The sequence below is a fragment of the Spodoptera frugiperda genome, chromosome 6 (genome assembly GCF_023101765.2).
Source record: "Spodoptera frugiperda isolate SF20-4 chromosome 6, AGI-APGP_CSIRO_Sfru_2.0, whole genome shotgun sequence".
Classification (NCBI taxonomy): domain Eukaryota; kingdom Metazoa; phylum Arthropoda; class Insecta; order Lepidoptera; family Noctuidae; genus Spodoptera; species Spodoptera frugiperda.
This window is the reverse complement of record NC_064217.1, coordinates 1,224,503-1,249,139: the sequence shown is the minus strand read 5'-3', so window position 1 is coordinate 1,249,139 and position 24,637 is coordinate 1,224,503. Positions and strand designations below refer to the sequence as shown.

At 34.5% G+C, this 24,637-nt stretch overlaps 2 protein-coding genes across 3 annotated transcripts in view; one reads left to right on the top strand and one right to left on the bottom strand.

The window, feature by feature from the left end:
- LOC118267378 (fumarate hydratase, mitochondrial) overlaps window positions 1-24,637 on the top strand; it is a 388,013-nt gene that overhangs the window by 209,546 nt on the left and 153,830 nt on the right. The window lies entirely within an intron of this gene.
- LOC118267374 (acyl-CoA:lysophosphatidylglycerol acyltransferase 1) overlaps window positions 1-24,637 on the bottom strand; it is a 255,790-nt gene that overhangs the window by 91,609 nt on the left and 139,544 nt on the right. The window contains exon 4 of the mRNA XM_050694137.1: window positions 13,748-13,962. Within this exon, the coding sequence (XP_050550094.1) occupies window positions 13,748-13,962 (215 nt within the window). The remainder of the gene's footprint in view (window positions 1-13,747; window positions 13,963-24,637) is intronic.

Sequence of the window (24,637 nt, the reverse complement as noted above, 5' to 3'; positions counted from 1 at the left end):
AATTAAACATAATCTTAGTAATAATAATCTAAAGGTTTTCGGACCAACAAAGACCCCAATTAATGTAATATTACAAAGCTAAAACAAGCTCTTGTTTCCAGAAAGGCTGATAGGATTAGCCAGTAGAAACCTGCACTGTTAGATAGTTTTAGTGACATCGCAGCGGAAAGCCCACAAAGTTTGAAATCCCCTCAAGTTAGATCGCTCGTAGATACAACCGTTTCTATTAAGAGATAAATGTCAATTTTGACTTGATTTTCATTGTATTATTTTATTAAATTACACTACCACACTAATATTATAAATGTCTAAACTACTATACCTAACTATAGATACGTTTTTCAAGTTAACATGATGTGATATTAAAATCAGCATACATTCATATACATATAATCATCGCTCTATACAAAAACACAAACAAAAAGTGAAAAAAAAAAAACATTAAATAATAAAAGGACCAAAATTACGTACGAAAGGACCACATTCTATCGAGTGCCACCATAATAAGGTACTACTAACATATGCAAAGGGGCGCCAAAGAAACTTCGTTGCTATTTGTAAGATACGTTTTATCGCCATATATAATTCAGGTGGGACATTTGTACAGACACAGGCACATCAACCTATACAAAACCAGTTTATCATGGTCTCGCATTGTATAATCTTCCCGCACATTCGAAACTCAGTTTATAGTGGTTTTGCATAGCTTAATGTGCAACATGTGTATTTCAACCGTCAAACTTTGATGGAACAGTTTTAATTGAAAAGGCTTCGGAAATGGTTTTGTAATTTGATTTGGTTTGAGATACACGTATGGGTTCAGACCCTTGAATATGGAGTTTAATTTATCTACTGTTTGCATTGAATTAAATATTTAGTGTGGAGATTTATTTTGGGATTTCGCATGTGTAGTGCTGTATAGAATTTTATCAGAAAGACGCCAAAACGTGCCCATTTTAGAAGAATATTTTGATTGTAAGAAGTAACCCTGCTTCTACAATTTAAGTAAACACAAGCTAAGTGTGGTCCACTAAAAACGCCTCTTTCATTTAGCGCTGACCTCTCCATACAACACCTCAAAAAGCCTTAAGATACAATCTACGCTCAGCGAGTCCACTTCAAAAACTCGCCTGAATTCATAAAGATGTCTTCAGAATGCCAAACAAAAACACTATATACAGGCTTACGGGCACACATAATAAATACGTGTGAACCCGTTCCACCTGGCTCGCAGCCAACTGAAACTCCTGAAATTTTCAGGAAAACCTGAAACTTTTATATTGACCTAGAACAAGTTTGAGCCTGTCTTATTTTGAAATTTTACCCTAGATGTGGCTGAATAAATAATTTTCAAGGAAGGTGTGTGCTGTGTAATATGCTCGCTTTTATATACGTTGGTTTAATATCTTCTGTCTTGCTGGCTGTTGTAATTTTCATACCGTATTCTTAGATAGAATACTGCGTTCATTTTTGTTCTTCTGTGTTCATCTTTCATAGTCATTTTCAGACAAGAGATTTTCTGTTTATGTCTTCAGTAACGAATATTTCCGTATATTTTCGTGATGTTTGTCTTATGTTGGAAAACTTATGAGTAAATACTGTGACAGAATTTCTAATTTAGTCAACTTAGTTGTAAATAATTATTGTTCTTCGTGACGTTTAATGAACAAGGTTAACTACAAACTTACATAGTACCTATATCAGCTATAATACTACGCCTCCATAATATATACTTGTTCACTTATAATCTGGAAGAAAAACTAAACGCAAAGGAAAACTCATATTAACATTTACGACATAAGGACCAATTTACAAGTGCAAGTAGAACAAAAACAATAGCTACGCAACTTTAACTCATCCACAATCACGATAGTCAGCCACGAGACACAATGAACGACTTCAAAAACATAACATAACATTTAAAAGGAACCTATTAAAACTTCGCCAAAGGAATATTATCCACAACTTTCACAAGCAGAGCTATTTTCTCGAACATTCTGGAAAACGAACGCTCACACAAGTCGCACTTCTTGACATTTCCAATACTTAGTGTTTTTTAAATGGCCGTCGTTTTTTTCAAAGTCGATAAAACCCTGACTATTTTAACATAGTATCGAACAGATTTCTACTTAGCTAGTGTAAGTATGCATTTCTGGAAACCCGCCAACATTACGGAGGCTTTAAAGAAGTCCAAGTGAACTTGCTGAAGGTATAACTTGTGAATTTTGTTTGCTATTTATTTTAGTTTCTGCTTTTGTAATGGTTGGAATTTTGGAGCAAACGCCGTAGGTTTGGTTTTAGTTTTAGTTTGTATCTTAAATTGCAAGTTTAAATTGCGAATTTATTGGTTTTTTTTACGAGCAACGTCACGTCACGCCTTTATCCCCGATGGGGTAGGCAGAGGTGCACATTATGGCACGTAAAGCCAATATGAAATGTACACCCACTTTTCACCATTTGTGTTATAAGTCCCATGTAATAGAAGGTGAGCCTATTGTTTTTTTTTACTATACAGATAACAGACGTTGTGTTAAGTATTATGAGGCTGAAGATATTTAAGCCTTGGCTATACAATATTAAAATCAAACTGACCTTACTATATTGTAATATGATGTATACATCATCTTAACCTATTTAATTCCAAAACATACTATATCCAAGAACAGTAATAAATCAGGTAACATTAACAACTCAAATTCAGGCCATACATTGCGAGCACAATGGACAGTTGTCGTGCCGGAATCGAATCTTGTACGACATGATGGTTGGCTATCAGCCAAGTCGAACAATTATGGCGTCATTCTCGTTAATGGTTTTACTAATTGCTTGTGGTAATAGGAGTTTTGATTCGGGATATTGGATCATAGGACTTGATCGGACTTGGCTAGTGATGGTATGGATTAAAGTATGTGTTTGCATAAAATGACAATTAATTTGAGTGATGGACAGTAAAATAATGATAGCAATAACGCTGGATGTTGGTTTTCTTCATTTAAAATGTGTAAAATGGGTAATCATTCAAGTATAACTAGAAATAAAGATATTTCTTTATAAAACCAAATAGAAAAATTACTTCGAATATAAAATCTAGGCTCCTAAAAATGTCTATACCGACAACTGAATAGGTCCAACAGTTTTATGTCAGTTTGCAAAAGATACTAACATACTGCCATTAAAAAACCAATTAAAACAACGAGCTCAAATCTTATAAGCGCACTCATCTCTTTGTTCACCCCTTTCACTACATAGCTACATCACTAATCACCCCTCTCCCCCCAAAAAAGATAAAACAAGGACAAAACAAAACGAGATCCACCTCCTTAATCCTTAAGTTCCATTTCAATCAGGCAGTTCGTAATAGGCAGTTTCAATATCCAAAGTTTCTTCAAAGGCCGGTAACAAATAGGTTGGCTCCTCAAAATCCCATCTTTAATTACAAGGAAATCAGGTGGCAGGTAAATTAACCGCCCCCACCTGAGTCTTACTGATAACACCTCGATATTTTATGCGTCCGTTGCTCTATAGGAATGGAAGGGGCTTGTGGGTGGATTCGTGTTTTATTTCTGCCTTTCTTTGCTTTGTGAGTTTTGTTAAAGTGTAGTACAAAAATAACGTACTTTTTAAACGAAATTCGATTATGTTGTCTTATTACAGTATTACAAAACCGTGGAAAATTAAAAATATTAATAAAAAAACGTCTAAAATACAAGTCTAACCGCCGTACACAGACTCAGTTAATGGTTACTTAAGCCAGTCCTTAGCAATTGTTTTCGGAACAAAATCGTTACTAAGAAAGTTTAAGTAATCATTAAATGTCTCTGAATGCAACAGTATGTTTATAAGGCCAGCCTTTGTCAAGGATTCTTAAATTACGCATTTCAAATCACCAAACACCATTTTATCAATTGTCTAATAGCGTGTTCAGTGCTTTTGTAAAAAAAAGCAAATTCTATGTCAATCAATTGCTAATTAAAAATGAACTCGGTCTACAGTTGCAGTACAAATTAATTTTATGTCAACAACAGCGGCACTAGGTTAGCTAATCATATTAATTTAATGATATAATTAGGTCATAATACCGGCATGATACACTAATACCGACACGGTTCAAAGAGCTAACACTAAATAAATAATAAACACGAATTAGTTTGGATATTGTTGTAACGATAATTTGAAAACTAAACAGCCTATAGTAGGTGTGATCAGAATTTCCAATTAATGACTTTATTATCAGCTTATTTTTTGGGTCTCAGGTATTAGGAGATTGGATTAAGATGAAATTAAGTATTAGTGATTTTCAAAATCACAAAATATTAACGTGATTATCCTCAACCAGACGTTAACAATTCTACAGATTAGAACACAAAATTTTGTTTCAATAAATTAAGCTGTGACACCGCTCTCAACCAATCCAATAAAAATTAGGTGATAATAAGCCAGCGATGCTAGCAGGAGATTAATGATTCGTTAAATAAAAGTTAAAGATTTTTGAAAAATCACCCATTAGTTAAAACCTGTGGTAGTTTACGACGCGACGGGGGCTAGAAAATATTCTGTCACTACCTAGTGGGTTTACTGGGGATCCGGCTCAAAAAGCAGGAGTAGGTACGGGGTGGTTTTTAGTGAGTAAGAGTATGACACTCCCTCTCGACTCGCCTAAGGCAGGAGGAGTCGGATGATTTTCCCCACTGAAAAAAGGGGCTAGAAGATATTCGAGAAACATTGCCATGGCAATATTCAGCAGCAGGTTCTATGACTGGTATGAAAATGATAATGACTGAGAATTAACCTGAACCTGATTAAAAATTAAGAACCCGAAGATCAGTTGAAAATAATTAGCAACAAATATTATGTGATACTTCAACGAATATACTGTAGGTGTAATATAGAGATTGCGTTCAGTTTTTTATTGGCAAAATAATTTAAAGTCAACAGCAAGCGTCCTCCATCCCTCATCACTCCGGTCCCTATCTTCTGTCAACACCTATTCTTTGCCTTGTTTATTTTTTAGTCCAACAAATAAATTAAATTTCCTTATCTCATCCAGTATTCCGACATCCATTTACCCAGCGGTTGCCCAATTGGTAAGAATTGTTAATTTTAAATTCAGTCGGAAGCTTCGCTTGGAAGAAACTCAATTATAGCTGAGCCTACGAAAATAAACACGATCCAGGTATTTATAATGATAGCCAAGCTATCTTATACAGTCGCTTTTATAAAAATAAGTATTGAAACTTCGAGAGAAAATGGCTTTTCACTTTTTCATTCAACTTGAGAAAATCTATTCAGCACTTGGTCTTTTGAGACGAAATTGCCAAAATTCTTTTAGTGCTTAAATATCTGTAAAGACCTGCCTGTTAAGGAAAATCTTTGTGAAATATTTTTTTTAATACTTATAAATAGATGACGGTTATATTGAAATTGTTCATTCAAGTGACCACGATCGTTTGGTATTGATTTTTTAAGGGAAAACGAAGTAGTTTGAAATGTTTGCTTTCTAAATTCGCGATAGTGTTAAAGTACAATTATACATTTAGATTCATGATCAATGCAATCACAACATACGTAATACAATATATCAGTAAATAAGATTCGTTTATTCCTTATTGTGTACAAACATATTCCGAGAAACAAAAATTGGTTGGAGGTATAACAAGGTTGTAAATTTTACTCACTAATTCCACAAAAAAGCCTCAATATTATTACATGTTCCTCCAATTCCATTTATATTTATCTAACAAGTGTAACCTATATACTGAGCTCAGTAAACCGAATTCTCAGCAATATAACAGAACAAAATATTTCTCGTAGGTAAATAAAAAACCCGAAATCATAATTTTCGTGATACACAATAACAATTTTATTATGATTGCTGCATCTTTATAGGGCAGTCGTATTTTTATTATTCGACAATAAAATGATGGGTGAACGAACTGAATTGCAGCCTACGATCCTTGTAAAAAATATATCAAGTACTTCGAAAATAAAAGTAAATCTTTATACTGAAGAAGATGATGTGAAACAAAGTATATTGTAGAATATTTGTATAGACAAATCAAACGAGATTTTTACGAGTGATTTTGATTTTTGAAACTGTACGACTCAATCATTCTTAAGGAAAAGTAAGACACAAAGAGATGGATTTAATTTCTTGGCAGAATTGGCTTAGATTTTGAATTGAACGTTTTCAGATGTCAATACACATATAACTGTTAATAGCAAATTATGTAGGTGTATTCTTAATAGACTACATATGTATACAGAAGTTCACAGGCCGGCTCGAATAAACCAACCAAAACCCCGCGCCTAACAGGCTCTCTTTTCGATTACTTTACACGAAAAGCAAACTCGTACTAAAGGTACAGTTATTACTTACTACAATAAAAAAATATCCCCATAAAAAACTACCCAGAATTGACCTACTGACTAAACCGTCTCATAAATCCATCGCTAATAGAATCCCTCCCGAGATTGTTTCCCCTAATAACTACGTGGCTTCCACGATAAAGGTCGCCTTTGTAATTATGAGCCTCAAGCTGAGATCCGATTTATAATACTGTGGAACGATGAAGAACTTTGTGGGTTTAAGGAACAATGCTACAGTTGAAAGTTATATAAAGAACTTTAGAAAAAAAAAACTGTTGTTGACTCTGAAACCAGGATCTAGCTTCTTTAGATTATTAATAGGAATACTTGTATTTTTGAGATTTATAATTTTCATTACAATTATTGTAGATAATCGTTTATGGGTGGACCATACGAGACTCTTATCAGCTGCCATTAGTTGATGCGTCTGTTCTCCAATCCCTGCTGCTAAAAATAATCTAAATACGATGAACTTTATTTGATCAAAATAAGTAAAAGAAATATCACTATTGAAAAAATCTAAGGACCAAAAACTAGGTTAATCTGGAACACCAGCATTTCAAGCACTATGCAACACAACGCGTTAAGAAAAGTCTGCATATTAATATAGCCATTATAACAATCAAAATAAAGTATGAATTTGTACAATAACCAGAAAACCATCCGAGTTGACTGCATAATGTCGAGTTTAATAACGGTGGGCGTTGGTGATAAAGGTGCCTTGTAATTGGGAAGCGCCTAAGGCCAGCGACTACAGTAAGATAGGTATACTCCTATATTCTGATGGTTTGTGTAATTAGATTCTAAGTAACGTTAATTGGGACAGTTTTTGTCTTTTACTTTTATATTGAGACATGAAAATTTTGAATATGTTTGTAAAGTAGTCCTTAGTTAATCAAAAGTCTTGAATAAATAAGTTACGGTGTTTTTTCACCAGAGATGTGGTATGTTACTTTGCTGTGGATGCGTTTGACTACCACCAATCATATTCATTGATACACATTGCTTAGCATTTTTGGAAACGGAATTAGTTAAGCTATGTTTTTATATTGAAAGATGCGTGCTTTGGATTGTTATTAATACATCGCATACTCGAGCTGCGCATTTTCCTCGCATATCTTTATAGTTTAGTAGCAATAGAAACGGTTACATAGTTTCACAGCTTAACTATTTCATTTTCGTAGCATAGAAACATAGCACATCTCTGGTGGAAAACCACTCATATCCTTTAGCTTATTTAATAATTTCAGTTAATAAATGTCGCTCCAATCTATATTTTGTAATCTGGCAACATCTACAACGACCGTTTCGTACAGATTTGTCCGCGGCCATCTTGTATGATGAATGTCCAATACCGGTGTCGCAAACCAATTAATAACTAAACTTTGACAGTTTGATAAATAAGCCACAATGCCCTGATTTTTTACTCTAAACACAAATAAATAAAGCTGAAATTAGAAAAACATTGTACCAAATGTTTGATTAAAAATTAATTAATCAATTACTTGCGTGTTGTAATTAAAACTCCAGTTTGTTTGTGTTTTAATTAGAAATATTTTCAATTATTCATTCGTTTGGCGTTATTGATTTGTTTGGGATAAAGGGTTGTTTTAAAAGAACGAACATTAAATATTTCTACATATACACTTCATTTGAACTCTGTTCGATTCTACAACCATACATGGTTAAAGTTTCATGCAATCTAAAAAGATCTTACCATATTTTTTCTTTTTTTTTAGGTTGGAAAAATCCAGTAACTTCGTCTCACGCCTTGGATGACGCGAGAGGAAGTGTCAGACTCTTGCTGAATAAAACAATCCCGTTCCTACACCTGCTTTTTGAGCCGCAGCCTCGGTAAACCCCCTAGGTAGTCCAAAGCTCCGGATATCTCACCACAGATCACAAGAATCTCCTCAGCAATATAATCAGGTATCTTAACAACTCGACCCTATCACATTCACAAATAATGACAAAGTACAGGCACACGCCAATTCATTAATATCCATAATCTTTGAAATCCAACTCCACACATCACAGGAAACCTCAGTACAAACATGAAATCATTAAAGTCCAATACTGGACACTCATTATGGAATAGTCCATAATAGAATAGCATAAGGTAGTAAGTATATGCGTGTATGGGTGCATTTATATCGTTTTAAAATTGTGTGTCGCGACCGGTAGCAAGGCGATCCAAGTTTATTAGTTGTGTCTATAAAAGGGGGAAAGGGTCGTAAACTCGCTTCGGGAGGGGTATGCAACATTGTTTTTAATACTTTCTGTTGCTATACATGTTATAAGCGGCAGCGGGAAATAGTAATTGGTGAAAAATACTTAAGTCTATCCATGAAATTAATATCCTTTGCGCAGATACAGATAAAGAGATTTGACTGCACGGTTGGTTACTTTGTGTAATCCACAAATTGTTGTTCCGAGTCTGAGTGTCATGGGTATGTGAAATTGTATGTTAGTAAACGCACCCACGACACAGAAAAAAGTCCTAATATAGGGGCAAAGTTTTAAAAAAGTAAAGAGGTTAGAAGAGTTCTTTTAGAAAGTATGATCATTGATCTATATCTCAGACAAAATATTAATCTAATTCATATTGTATCGTACGCTTAACTGAACCATTTAATATTATAAATTACGGTTAAAGCATCTCTAAGAAATTCAACCACATCATAGTACTTTGACAAGACGTTACCTAGCACAGCACTTAAAACAAAACAAAGTCATTTAATAGCTTTAATAAACTTTACTAGGACAAACATACATCGCTTTAACCTTATCACTTGTACCACACATTACCCAACTCCCTTAACAACATCAGGCCCACAATCTACAATTAATTTTAGACTTTGTTGCACCGTAATAAAAGCTATACCAACTGCATCAACAACTTTGTACGGCATTAACGTGTCACATCCGTTGGTATGCTCATTGTATGTTTTTTTAATAAGACATTGATTTTCTGTAGTTACTGTTTGAACCGTTTTGGTTGCATTACTACTGGTACCTGGATTACGAAATTATTAGATGCTTTTTTTAGTTCTTTTTTTCAATCACCTCTTGAATTAACCAAAAATCATAGTTTACTCCCTATGGGAGTAAAAAAAGATAATGGAAATGTCGCGCAGCCTACTTAGTAGGCGACGTCGTGATGAAGAGTCCCTCTGTGGCGTTGAAACTAGTAGAGCTTTTCTACATTAATGTACGTGAGTAAACCGTGATTTTTAGTTAATATAGTATGTCTCATAGTTATTATAAAAATGCACCTCTTCAACAATCAGCTGATATTTAAAAAATTTGGTATATCAAATGACACATGCAATACAAATCAAATTAAGTTCATACACATAGAAACAGTCATAAAAACATAAACACTAAAATATAAGGTAACGCCACATGATCTCTTTACTAAAATCATTCACGTACATTGGTCCCTGTCTGAATGTTTGTCACTGAGGTCGGAGTAATCTCAGCCGGGATTAGAGGGAGTGCAGCGGGAGCGTTTTAAACCCTCCTTGAATAATTAACTGCGAAAATGTAAATCTTAATGTTTGAGGTTACTGGTTGTTCGGGAGAACTTCGCCAGATGACGCGGTTTTGAGTTTTTTTTTTTCCTTTTGTTTTAGAGAAAGTGTGTTTTGATTGAAGCTATCTACATAGGTAATTATGGTGTGTATGGTGTATTCCATCAAAGGCTTGGCTGGTACACAGCACACAACCCACCTATGCGATGGCATCTTCCCGCTTTTACTAGTTGCAATATAAGATCAAAAAAATTATTTTGAGCTATTCATTCAGAACCAAAGGCTTTTATAAAAATAATTAATCAGTGATAACCCATACTATATTCACTTGAGATATATACTTTTATTTGCGGGAGGATCATCCAATGACTTCTCCCGCTTTGGGCGAGTAGGGAGTATCAGACTCTAACTGACTAAAAACCACATTGTTTCTACTCCTACTATTTGAGCCGTAGCCCCGGTAACCCGCTAGACACTTCGGGTTTAGATATATACTTACATAGGTATATATTAAATACTGAATCAAGATTTGAAAACTCAAAGTGCATGTAAAAGCATATAAAGCCTATGCTCTGAGAAAGAATTTCAAAAAATTATTACAAATTAAACTTTAAAAATAAACCAAAAACGACAAACAAAATGTTGCACTACTAACGCACATCACTGACATAATTCCATACATTCTACGAAAACAAAGGGACATAATACTATGTTAGTACAAGAGAATACATACAATACATTATGATATACATGTTAGTTAAAAGCATTAAAACATTTAGAGACAAATGTAGCAACGAGACAACAAAGACAGCTCCAAGACAATGAATGATTGCGACTGCTGTTTATACAGGACGACTGGTGATCGTGTCGGTGTCGTCACGGTGAGGTAACGTGCAGTAATTATATAAAGAAAGATATTGAATATCAAGAAGATGAAGATTTTTTTTTACATAGACCAATCATGGTATCTCCAAAAGAAAACAGGGAGCTTAAAGAAAGTAAGTAACAATATTTTGAACATCCTAACACAAGTAAAGGCTTGCATTATTAACTTTCATACGACCAGTGCCTATGTAGATTATTTTCAAACAAGCAGTGACACCAAATTTTGTTACATACATAGAGAACACTAAGTTCTAGATGACAATAAAGAATTTACTATTAAACCAATAGCCACAGACGATTCCACACAGGTAAAATTCTTATAGACTAATAGAGTAAGTACTTTACCATGTAACACAGTTATTAAACAACCGGCCCCATTTAGTTATTTAAGAGTATGTGTAAAAGAGTTACATTGTAACCTATTTGCAAAATTAAATATCATTTATCATTAACATTGATGCTACAATACTTATTAATAAAAAAATCGTATCGCATCCGTATCGCCATTGAAAACCGCATTACATCCCCACACTTGGCGTTAGTTAGTGAATCACGTCAGTGTAACGGCCAATTGTGGGCAAATTGTGTCCAACTCATAAATAAAGCGCTGACTAAACTGTCCCGCTAATACAAGCGCTGTAAATAGCTGCTGTTTATCCACAATTAATCATGTGTTTGTGACATACGCTGTGATATTTGCATACGTTTATATGTACTGCATTAAACGCATGTGGTGTGAAAAAGAAAGGTTCGGTTTCCTGATGTTATAATGTTTAATGCACGTGCCGTCTTGGTGTCAACTGTGCATCTCTGTTTGTATTTGATTTGATGTCATGTGTTTTATTGTCATCATGAGAGAAATCTTTAACTCCATTACAAGTCCTTTAGGCCTTAAGGGTACTTTTCTTCCAAAGATGTGCTTTAATAGCTAAACTGTGTAACTATGTGACCGTTTCTACTGATACTCAGCTATGTAGCTGTGCGAGGAAGATGCACAGCTAGAGTATGCAATGTGTCGATAGTAGGGAAGCCGTCCATAGCACACATACATAGTACAAATCTTTTCATATAAAAGACATAGCTTAGTTGAGTCTGTTTCTACCAGTGCTAAGCTATGCGTACCTAATAATATGATTGGTCAAACGTAACGTAGCTCATGTGGTGGAGGACCAACCTCAGACTACTAGACTTGTCATTTGTAACATACGAATCTATAAAAAGTCACTTAAGTGTATTAAGAAACAGTTTTAGTCTTTAGTAATTGTTGTGCTTATTCAAGTACACATGACTCTTTATGTCTCATGAGCTTTGTATGTATACAATGACCTATAGACAGACATTTAGACATGTTCTGCATTGCATCGCAGGTCATAACCTCCACAAAACATGATCGATATTGCACATTCGAAGACCAACCAGACACATTGGAACATAGAAGCTACAAAATAAAATATTAATCCAATCCCATCTTTTAATTAAACAGTTATTTCAAATTAACACTATCAAACAAACCCATCGTGAATTTGTTTTAATATTACAAAGAGGCAACAAAGTACGTTTATAATGTGTGTAGTGAAAGAGCTTCATTTAACTGTATGCTACGAATGTTTAATGGATCTGCGAGACGAAACGGAATGTGTGCTTTTAATGCGATAACGATCAAACAACGGGCTTGCAAGTAATTGTATGGACTATTACATATGGGAGTATGTAAGCGGTTGTTTGTGTAACTAGACTTTACTAAACTAATATAAAAGGTGATATTTGTTTGTTCGGATGAAATGGATATTAGCAATTAGGGGCTTATTTGATTTCAAAACTTTCTTGTACCAAAATTGATCACGAACTTTATGGATGAATATGACAGTGTTAAAATACATATAAAAGAAGCGTCTATTACTGCACAAATGCATTTATTAACACATCAAGACCTGGTCAACATAATCAACTGTACTAACTTTTTACACTTCAAATAAGGCGTAACATTTACTTAGTCCAAAAGCTTAGAAGTAAATGCGCATCATCCCGGAAAGATGACTTTTGAACTCCAAGTCAAGGGGCGTAACATGGGACGCCTTAAATCTTGTTCCCGGTACACATGGCACCTCTAGCACGGGATATTTGTGTATCGTGGGAACTTGATCCCGGATGAGCTAATTATCGATGGGTTATTAGCGCCCCCTAATTGATGGCGAGATGAATTCGAGAGAATATTCTAACCAACACTAAACTTGTGAAACAGTTTAAATAGATGGACCGGTTGAAAGGTTTAATGAGAGGCAATTAAGTAATAAAATATTTTGTTTTATGAGACTGGAAGCAAAAATGTTGTTGAAAGAAATGCATTAAGCTACAGATTGAGATAATGATACAGCAAAAACTAAACTCAAAGCTAAAAAGGTTAACAAACAAGACGATAAAATCAAAAAGACTTTTTCAATATACAAAAGATAAATGTCATCAGCAAAGAACAATAGCTCATCCATTAACTCTAATACAGTCGATGACATAAATTAAAAACTGTAACATTGATACGATCGGGATTGACGACCAGTACTAATTTATAGTGTAGGATAATTAGGGCTATATTGGCCTTTGACAGCACGACCTGGTTACCCAAGTGGGTCAAACGATTAGATTTTACGATTGGATGTAAAAGCTTAGTTTTACGGAGACACCTGGCCGGGTGATTTTGTTGTAAACGTCCATAAAGTGAAAGGATATAAATTAGTTATTGAGATGGTGCAGTAAATGTGTAATAAAGATTCTTGTTTGTTTGATGGCTCCGTCATTGTTTTGTTGTTCAATATTCTCTTCTTAAAAGGTGGTAAATTTTACTGCAGAATCATCTTCAGCTTTATCATCAACGTTTATAGGTTCAAATTCAAATGCATAGTTATACTAAAGATTTATGTCCTGCAAATGCATATCAAAGATAAAAGAAATTATCAAAAATCACTTACCGCTTGTATGAAGAAATCTTCATGTAACACGCTGACGATGCCGAAGTTGGTGAACTTGAAGACTCTATCCATGATCCACATGAGGTTGGGCAGTATTCCAGGTCTTGGATTCCAGGCGGCCATTAACATGGGTACGTCGGCTGTGCTCTGGTGGTTGGCGAGGACCAAGGTCCGTCTCCCGTTGCATGCTGCTGGCTCGTCCCCAGTTTCGATTACTGTGAAAAAAGGTTCAATATTACTACTGACAAGAAATTTGTCTGGTGAAATTTTAATAAAGGTTGAACTCTTGAAAACTCTTCATTTTCACTGTTTTATTTCGTCTGTGGCTGTACTATTTATAATTATAGACATTCTAAGAGAAATAAGAAGCACCTCCAAAATATTTGCACAAATAAGAAAATTCAATTAAAATAAAGTCCACTAAAAATAATTGAACCGTCCAAGACGCTTTCAACAACAAACACTTAGGTACTTAAAGAAACGAAGAAACTGAATTTCTAATATTTGATCAAGAATTCAGTTCCACTGAGGGCTTCAGAGTCTCACTCCAAAACTATAACAGCATAGTCTGAAGACTCTAAGGACTGTTTGTTCAAACGTCGCGTAAATACAAACTACACTGAAATATTTATTTGCTCCGAGACCGTTTAGATGTTGGCTCATGTTTGCCGAACGTGACATATAGGAAGATGGATATTGATTCTGGTGTATGGTTTGTCTAAGAATTTGGTGGTACCGTGTGGATAAGAAAATGTGGAAGCATTTTTGTGGAAACGTGTTCGAGTGTTGTGTTGGAACTATAAAGAAGGTCGGAGTTATGATGGCACTTATTTATCAGACGGTCGCAAAAAATTGATGTCGGGTGTGTGGGAGATGATATTGATTGGGTAGTGTTTGTTGTTTTATATTAAAAGTTATATTCGTTTTTTATAGTAGGTGATACATTATTTCTATAGGGTAATAATATAGTTAAATACATCATCAATTGATTATTATTTTAAGAGTGTGCAATGTGTATAAAAGTTTAGCTATTTAGAATTTTATAAACATACAGTTTTCAGAAGCGATCAGGTTAATTTTTTTTAAATAGATACACATAATAACTTCTTGTTTTAAAATATTGGTCAAAATAAATATGGTAATTCATGTCAAAACTCAAGAAGCAATTGAAAGTGAAAACACAACAGAAGTAATATCAAATGGCGATGAATCACAAGACGTAATAGATAAAGAAAGCTCTCAGGGCACAAACAAAGATTCCAATAACATTTGTCCTGACCCACTAACTCCAACAATACGAGAGCCCTCTAAACTTCTAACACACTTAACATCAAACGCTATCCAAAAATCCTACGTAAAAAGAATCACGCATTTCGTTCCCTACTTAAAATAAATAATGGCTTTCGTATTAAGATTCAAATTACAGTATATCTACTTAAACACCCTCCTGAAACCTCCCTAATAAAATCCCACCTTCTATCAGTCTGAAAAGAAAAAAATTCTACCTCAGTAAAAATTATTAACATTTTCATGAATTTGTAATTCTGTTTGCATGAGACGCAGTGATCTACGAGCCACGTTTTCTTGAGGTTACCAGAATTAAAAATGTATTAGTGTTGCCCTTTTTCGAGGGAATTTTAATTTCGCCTAGAAATTGTATTTTCTTTGAGCATTATGAGGTAGGAGAAAATTGTTTCCTGTATTATAGGTAGCGCTGTAGTTTTGTGTTAGTTTAGATTTCATGTGATTATATCGTTTTTTGTTGTCAACGTGTTATTCAATGTTAATTTCAGCTCAATTTGAGTTATTATGATTAAATTGAATATGAACATCTAAAAAAGCTCTTTTAACTAATAAGTATATTCTATGCATTGACAAGAACCCCGCATTATCAGGAATGAGTTTGCCAACTGAAGCCACTATTATAAAATTACCAATGCGCCACTCGATCACAATGCATCATTATTCATTTCCATTACACTCCACCTCACGATACATCACATTAGGACTCCATTCTTCTTTTAACCAATAAATTGGCAATACATTACAGAAAGCGCTATATTAATTCTTCAAAGTCAAATGTTGGCAACATTAGTCCCTGGGGCGTTGCATCGGAACGCAAAGTAAAGACGGTAGCTAAAAGAAAGTCCTTCATTAGTTGCCTTTATTAACTGGTGATATTCTACGAAGAAAGAATGAGAGCGTGGATGTGATGAATGTAGCGTATTAAGATTGAGATTTGTTAGGAGTAGGGTAGTAGGTATATCTTGTTACCAACCGTGGGTGGTGTACATTAATCGACGAAATTATGATGCGTACGTCAGAAATGGCTGGAGAATAATGATGTCGTTACTTTGAGAATTGATGAAGAATTTCTTTTTATTGATTTTTTATGAGGTTAATTGCCCCTGTAAGTAAACGTATCGACTTTCTTGACAATCGAAATTAAAATAAGCTCACCCCCTTTGGGTGTACGTAGTATAGTATAGAGGTGCACACATTACGTGCCGTAATGTGCACCTCTGCCTACCCTTTCGGGGATAAAAAGCGTGATACTGCGTTGCGAAATTAAAATAAAATCTATTGAAAACAAACACACGCTACACTGACCTCTCATATTCATGCCAAAACAAGACTTAAACACAAACAGACATTTCATATATTAAACACAAATTCACGATACCGCATCCAAATCGTATGCTCCATCGTTCTCAGTACGTAGACATCCCTGGGGCGAGTTGCCGAGTAATTACCAAAGAAGATACAGTCGTATTGCTGACGTGGCGTTACCCACAAAGAAATATCTTCGTCTTATACACCCTGTATATATATACAGCTGCTCCTTTTGATTTAAGTGAGCTTAGTGCTTTTTCTTTAGTCTGGAGATATTAAAGTACAATATAGTACAAAGGTGGCGAGATTTAATAATGTGAATTGGTTTTTTTTTTCGGTGTGAATTTTCTTTTCATTTTATTTTTACTTATATAAAAGACGGTGATTTAAAGTTAATTTACTTTGCTTTAATAGATATTTGGAAAGGACAAAAACTATAGATATTTGAACCTTAAATGAGATTTTGTGACTTTATAACGTTTATATGTCAAAAGCCTTTAGCAGATTTGATGACTTATGATTTATAGATAGCACTAACTTTGAAAAAAGTCTAATCATATTGTTATATAGTCACATATCGTGTAAGTGTTGAAAACATAAGGGCAATAATGCTTTTAATTGTACTTAGGTATTTGTTTCATACTTCTTAATGAAATTACTTTTCCATTCACCATTGGATTTTGCAATAGATTGTCCAAACAAAATTTATAAATTACACTTCACACTAATATTTGTTTGTTTGTTTGAATGTTTGTCCGTCAACCACGCTGAAACTACAGAACGGATTTTGATGAAATTTGGTATACAGACAGGATATGATCTGATTTGGGTGATAAGATATTTTTTATCGTACGGGAACATGGGCGAAGCCGCTGGCAGAAGCTAGTAATAACATACAATATCTCTAAGAATGAAACTACAATAAATAATATTACAGAGCAAATAACCGAAAGCGGCCATCTTTTCTCTTTCATATTCCACGAACATTAATGCAAAGTTAAATTTAAATACGAAAGGATAGCTGTAATTAAGCATCTCAAGGCGTTTGCCTAAGTAATTGGAGGTTGCAATGGCGGGGATTTGAGGCAAAGCCGCGGGTGAATCCGGATTACCTTACCTATTGTAATGTACACGGGAATTTAATAAAATCGTTACGATTTTCCATTCGCTTTGTTATTTGTCTCGCTGTTTGTGTTCTTGTTTTGATTGTGACGGTGGTGGAATCGTAGATGTTTACTCTAGACTGATTTGTTTATACTAATTTAGGAAGGTTGAAGAGCTTGTTTGTTTCAGATTAGTGTTTATTTGGGTGGGTATTGATTTACACTAATATAAGTAGGATGATTGATGAAACGTTTAAGTTTCAATAATGAAAGAGATTATTTCTACAAATTGTGCTTTGGAATAGGGTAGAGATTTATTGAGCCCATGTTTTGTCAAATATATTTAGTAGCATTATACATGGATAAAATTTTCTCCTAGATTATGTAAGGATCGGAGCTGCGAACTACCTAGAGGATTTACCGGGGTTCGAAAAGCAGAGTCTGACCCTCCCTTTCGCCTCGTCCAAGGCGCGAGAAACCATTAGATGATTTTTCCCCCCTTAAAAAAGACTATGTAAGAAAAACAATATTAGTAGCATCACTAGGTAACACTTCACTCAAAACAAAATACAAACAAAAACATTTTACAAAACGCAAATCTCCAAAAAGATACCTATCTCCTATCAAATGGTTTCTGTCCCATTTTTACAATAGCCTATCTATATCTTCCATCTCTGTCGGTCCCAAAACTCGTTAGGCAAACGAGTCTTGAAGGAATTCGCATGACAATGGGAGAGAGGAAACAAAGAGGATATTTTTGATAAAGGAGGTCAAGGTATCATGACCATACGTAGACGGTGGTATTTGGATCTAAAAGTATCTTTAATTCAATGCAATGAGGTTGCTTTTTGAAGTAAGTTACTTTTCTCGTGTTAATAGAAAAATTTACTACAACGCACCCAAAGAATGGAGTCGATCAACTTTATTCAGAAATAATATTAGTTTCTATTCATCTACAATACAAGATCAAAAAACCTAACAATAGTTTGTCCAACATGTACTAAAAGAACTACACTATCATAATGATTTGAACTCTAATGAAATACTTCTTCGTTCTTAAAAAGCTTATACCAAACCATTTGGAACCCTAGATATACATACCCTACGTGTTTAGTAAATATACAAAAATACAGGAGAAAATAATTAAGGCCTACCAACTCAAAGATTGAATAGGCCTTCAATCAAATGAGTTCTGGATAATTGGAGTGCACAGGAATGCAGGCTTGTATGGGCCTTTAAAACTGCGGCCTAGTTAAAAATACTCAGCCAATACCAGCGAACACGATTGGACTGACGAGTCAATGGAAGCGTTGAATCTAATCTCATATCTCGATCGTGAGGTCTGCTGTCAATTAATTTGTAGCACAAAAAATCGGGTACAATTCCATATGGATTTTATTAGTTAGAAAAAGCTATTTATTCAATACCATTACTGACGATGGAAAACCCAAAACTAGACTATAAAAAAATCTAACTATGAATGTTCTAAAACTGCGACTATACAATTGGTATCATCCAAGTAAGTGACCTAGCACCGAGCCTACCAAACTGTGAAGAAGAGGTATTAGTTTAGCAGCAGATCACTCAAATAAGATAATGCTGATAAGGCATTGAACTAACCACAAGTTGACTGCCCTATAATAGAGTTGAAATCAACCAAAACAATGGCACTAAAACTCAAAACAAAATAATACAAATTAGTTCACAACATCCACTAAAATCCGCTTCACACATAAATAAGTACCACACCTAGTACTATAAACACGTAGATACCTAGTGCTACTAGCTGGCTAACCCAGGTATCTTCAAGGTTACGTCAGCAGCGACGTGGCACGCATACCTGCAGTGCTATCCAATGCATGCGACGACCTTGCGATTGTAAATGTTAGATTAAAGAAGTTCCATTTGATCCAAGAACAAAATATTTGACAAATTAACGGAATATGATTACAGAATACAGATAATTTTATATTGAGCGCCTATGGACACCCGAAACACTAGAGGCGTTACAAGTGCGTTGCCGGCCTTTTGGAGGTTAGGTATTTAAGGGTTATTGGGGAATCGGGGATTGGGAAGATTGGGAAAGGGGAATAATCGCCTCCATTAATCTCTCGACAGACGAAACACAACGTAAGCATTGTTTTACGTCGGTTTTCTGTAAGACCGTGGTATTACTCGGATCGAGGTGGTCCATTCGTGCTGTAGCATGGCTCTCCCACACTTATTTCTTAATTAACCTTCTGCAATATTCTCTGTCAAATGCAATGGCGGTGAATAGTACCACAGTATCGCATGGATACGACGCGACGGTCATAGTACGAATGCCTAACATGGCAATGATACCTAGGTATATAATTTGATGAATGAAATATTAATGTGATTATTACTTATAGAGATGCATAATAAAATTTTATTTTAGTAGAATTACTATACGAGACATGTGTTACCTACACTAATAAATAAAATTGGAGTATGTGCTTGTAATATTGAAATAATCTGCTATGACGATGTGCCGCCGCAAAGTAGCTGTGCGAGGAAAATGCGCAGCTCGAGATGCGATGTATCGACAATAGGGAAGATAACTATAGCACACATCCTTAGCACGCATCATTCCATATAAACAACCCAGCTTAGCTGAGTCCAAATCCACCAGTGTTAAACTACGTATACCAGGGAATATGATAATTGGAAGCAAAACGCACCCACATCAACGCATAGCACATCTCTGCAAAAAAGCACTCCAAAACAATCTTTACATAACATAAGAAACATAGCAAACATTACCCCCTTTTTATAACAATTATAAAAATTAACCTCATTGACCTAAATTAACTAAATCTCAAAATTACCATTTACCAATTAGTTTATGAGCATAAATACATTAACCTTAGCTCCTTACATACATAACGTACATTAAATGCATGACTCAGTGGAGGGGAGACAATTAAAAATGGATTTGAATACATTAGCGAACAATTGTGCCGTTTGAATAATTTACATTGGATTTAGGAAGTGGTACAATTGTAACGATGTTTCCAAAGTGGCTATCTGTGCTATTGGATCTTGTTGGTAACAATGATTTGGGGGGTGGGGTAAGTTATTGGATGTGGCGTTTTTTTGGTATTTTTCTGTCAAGCAAGATAGGCAAGGCAGCCTTGTTAACTACAAGGTTAATGAACGTTAACGAGTTAATGAGTACCTTTGCCAAGGTAAGATCCTAGTAAAATTGATTAAAATTGAGTTTTTCTGTGGAATTGAATTTTAAAAGTAGATATTATTTTATTGTAATATTTTATCTGTAGTTTAAAACCAGTGAAATACGTAATTAATTCGCTGTCTAAAACTTAGTAGGAGGACCGTCGTAACATTCCAGAAGACCAATAAATGTCACATTCCTTCTTAGACGTTCTTCTTGCGAAGTGGTAAACTGTTGCTATCAATACATAGATACTGTGGCGATACGTGACATGACAAATGACAAATCGACGAATAAAACAACGGATGACGTCATAAATTCTACAACGCACATTATGAAGTTTACATGCAAATTAACATGGCACGATCACATCGCCTGGTCGGAGGATCCTCCTTTTCTTTTCTTAGGGAATTTTACTCACTGTTAGTTAAAGTACCAATTTCCATTAAAAACGTTACCTACGTATTAAAACAAATAAATAAACTCCGCCTCATCCTATAACACGGACCATACCCTCAACGAAAGTGAAGGAAACATTAGCGATACACCAGAACTGTGCGTTTCAATAATTCATGCGTTCGATGCGCCCACGCAGCGATGCGGGGCGTGACGTAACGCCTCATTATGATGGTATAACAGATTGTAGCGCGCAATTTTCTTTATGTTGGGGTATTGATAAAGCTTTATAGATAATTCTAGGGGAATAGTTTGACTGTTTCTTTGTGTTCATAGTGACTCAATACGAATAGACGTTTTTCTATCGTCGATATTTACTCCATTAGAAGAAAGAAGAAGAAAAAATCGCATGATACTACATACATGCATCAAGAATGTTTCCAATATAAATTACTATGTAGTTTAAGATATCACTTAACTGTTTAGCTGGGTACAAGAAAACATGAATAAATATGATGGAATAACACACAATATGTATTTATTCTTGTCAGACATAACCTAGACTTGACTAAAAAACAGACCGACATAATTATCTACTTTCTATAAACATTTGTATTACAACAATTATTGCATTTCAACTTGTCAAACTGCTCATCAAAACGAAAGTGAATTCGGCATTGTGTGCAGAACCTCTCGCAACACAAAAGTCGTTAATATTCATAAGTTTGATGCGCCTACGCACCGGCAGACGTTTTGTGACGTAATCTGTTAATTATGTCGTATTATTTATGTGTTATACTTTATAGAATTCAATGAGGGATTGTTTTTATATTTTGTAATTAATAGGCATTGTTTGGCCATATTATGCCGTTTGTTGTCTTAAATAAAAATATTCGATTATTGTCTTTATGACGCTAATTATTTTCCTTATACATTTCCTGATTCTATTATACTAAAAACTTTAAATAAACAAAACCTTTTCTTGTTGGATATTATAGTCAGTCAGTTTACACAATAACACTTACTGCCGTACTCAGAGACCTTTAATGATTACCTAAATTCCTTAGTTATAATTTTGTTCCGAAAACAATTGCTAAGGACTAGGTTAAGTAATCATTAAATGATTCAGTGCGGCAGTTAGTTTCTAGGATTCAATATCAATAATAAGTATTATGTTATTGGCTTCCGCGACACACGACGTGGCGATTTTCACTGCTACTGAAGGGATGCGGCTCATGAATATGAGCCTCTAGCATGGCTTGAAAGTAGTCGAGTTCCTCGTCAAACAGTTACGTGAATAAGCCGATAACACAATACTTAATTTAGTATGTCTCACGAAGGTTATAATAAAATTATCAATAACAAGCTTCGACAATACATACAAAAATACTAGTCACGCGAAACAATTATCAGAACCCAAAATCCGTCCTCAAAACAAACTTACCTTATACCAAACAATATCCCGGAATTCCGGAATACGGATGAAAAAGAAGAAAAAAATCTATTTATTTTTATCTCGCAGAAAGAAAAACACGGCATGTCATCCTATAATTTTCAGTCCCTAACATACCCTTACTTATTTCGCGAAACAAACTTGGTCGGAGATAACCCAACCATTTTCTCTTGACCCCCACATTATATAGAAACCAAATAATTTTGCCAACAAATGGTTTATATTTACAAGGGTCATTTTACAGCGGTCACGAGATGGAAAGAAACGTACAATTCCACTACTATAGTTTGATATGAAAGGAGCTGAAATCGACAGAAATACACATTTGGGAACATTCTAGACTGATTCAATGTGGACTGGTTATAACCCTTATCTGTTTGTAAATTGGGACGATTATAGAATAACAAGAATACTTTTATGTTTTTGTATTAAAATCTAACTGATTATGTAAGTATAATCTTTGTGAACTGTTCTAAGGTTGCGAGCATCATTTATAACAATAAATATTTCTTATAATGATGTCTTAATAAATATAATTATATGGAATATAAACAAGTATTGTTTTAAAATTAAATTCCAAAGCTAAAAATATCTCATAGTATAATATGAATCTTAAACCCACAAATTATAAGCTGTGCTACAAGACACAATAATTATATTTTATTACAACGTCAAAAACAGCCTTAATAGTTTAACTCCAAAAGACTAAATCAAATTAGCACACGACCCACTTTCTAATATAAAATAAAATAAATTCTACATAATATAAACGTAACATACGAGCATCCATATAATTTGTATACCTAATTACAATCGACACAAAATCAGAGTTAATGAAATGTAATTAATAATAAATTATTTATAGAAAAGTTAAGTATTCAGTTAGGTTAGTGTACCGGTACGTTTGACCCGACCTCTCGCTAAACAGGTTAATATTTTTAACTGAAGTTTATAATTAACCTAGTTATGAGTGCCGCATACAACTTTCAGCAGGTCATACTCTCAAGAACGGCTTACGTCAACATCTGTTTGTAAAAGCATTGTAGATTTATACAGGAGAAAAGATCAAGATTTTATAATAATGGTGAAGAGGTAAAGCAGTATTTTTGTAACCTGTTTGAAACTAATATTTCTAGAAAATTAAGAGATACCGGGTAAGAGCCGAAGGGATGATCAGAGGTGCACATAATAGCACTCGTACCATGTATACAACGTACACCCACTTTACACCAACTATATTATGAGTTCTATGGAATAAGGGTGAGCCTTTTGCCATGTATCGGACACAATTCTGGATCCCGTGCTATTATTATACCTCTGAGTTTGTTTCGCCACTTCTTCTTGGAGTAGTTCATTAGGAAACGCCGACCTCATCTAGACATTTTTATATTAATTTTGACGTGTAAATGACACAATGAATTTATTTTAGTAAATAGGCTACGATAAAACCGACTCCAGTATAAATAACTTATTCTGCCCCTTATTCAAAAGTAGAGTACTATCAAGGTCTTGATATAATAATAAGAGATGGTACATCCAGTCAATTAAATATCCATGTCTGTACCCTTTCGATAGCAGTTCTTAAAGTTTATTACAGTAATCTTGGCCGTACACTGTAATATGAGAGTATATAAAATTGTCGAGGTAGCCAACCCCCCCGTGTAGACAATTTAGAGGACTCCTGGGTAAACCGTGGCTTTGTTTTATAAGTTTCAGGTTATTTTTAGTTGATACCAACTTTATTACTTAAGTTTTTCTTTTGGTAGATGAAAAACAAGAGATCATACCCACACATTTTTTGGTAAAGAAATCAGATGTAAGTACATTATGATGAAATACTTTACTTTGAATATTACAATATACTCGTATAATATCAAAAGTTATTTTATTTTTACCTTAAGTCTCAATCTTCTAAACAATATTATGTATTTGAATCATATACTTTATTAAGACGACTATTCTAGAACAAGTTGTATAATATTAACGGTGTTTTTCCACCAGAGATGTGCTGTGCTACGTTGCTATGGATGCGCTTGACTTCCACCAATCATATTCATTGGTACACGTAGCATAGCTGACTCAGCTAAGCTATGTTATTATATGGAAAGATGCGTGCTATGGATGGCTTC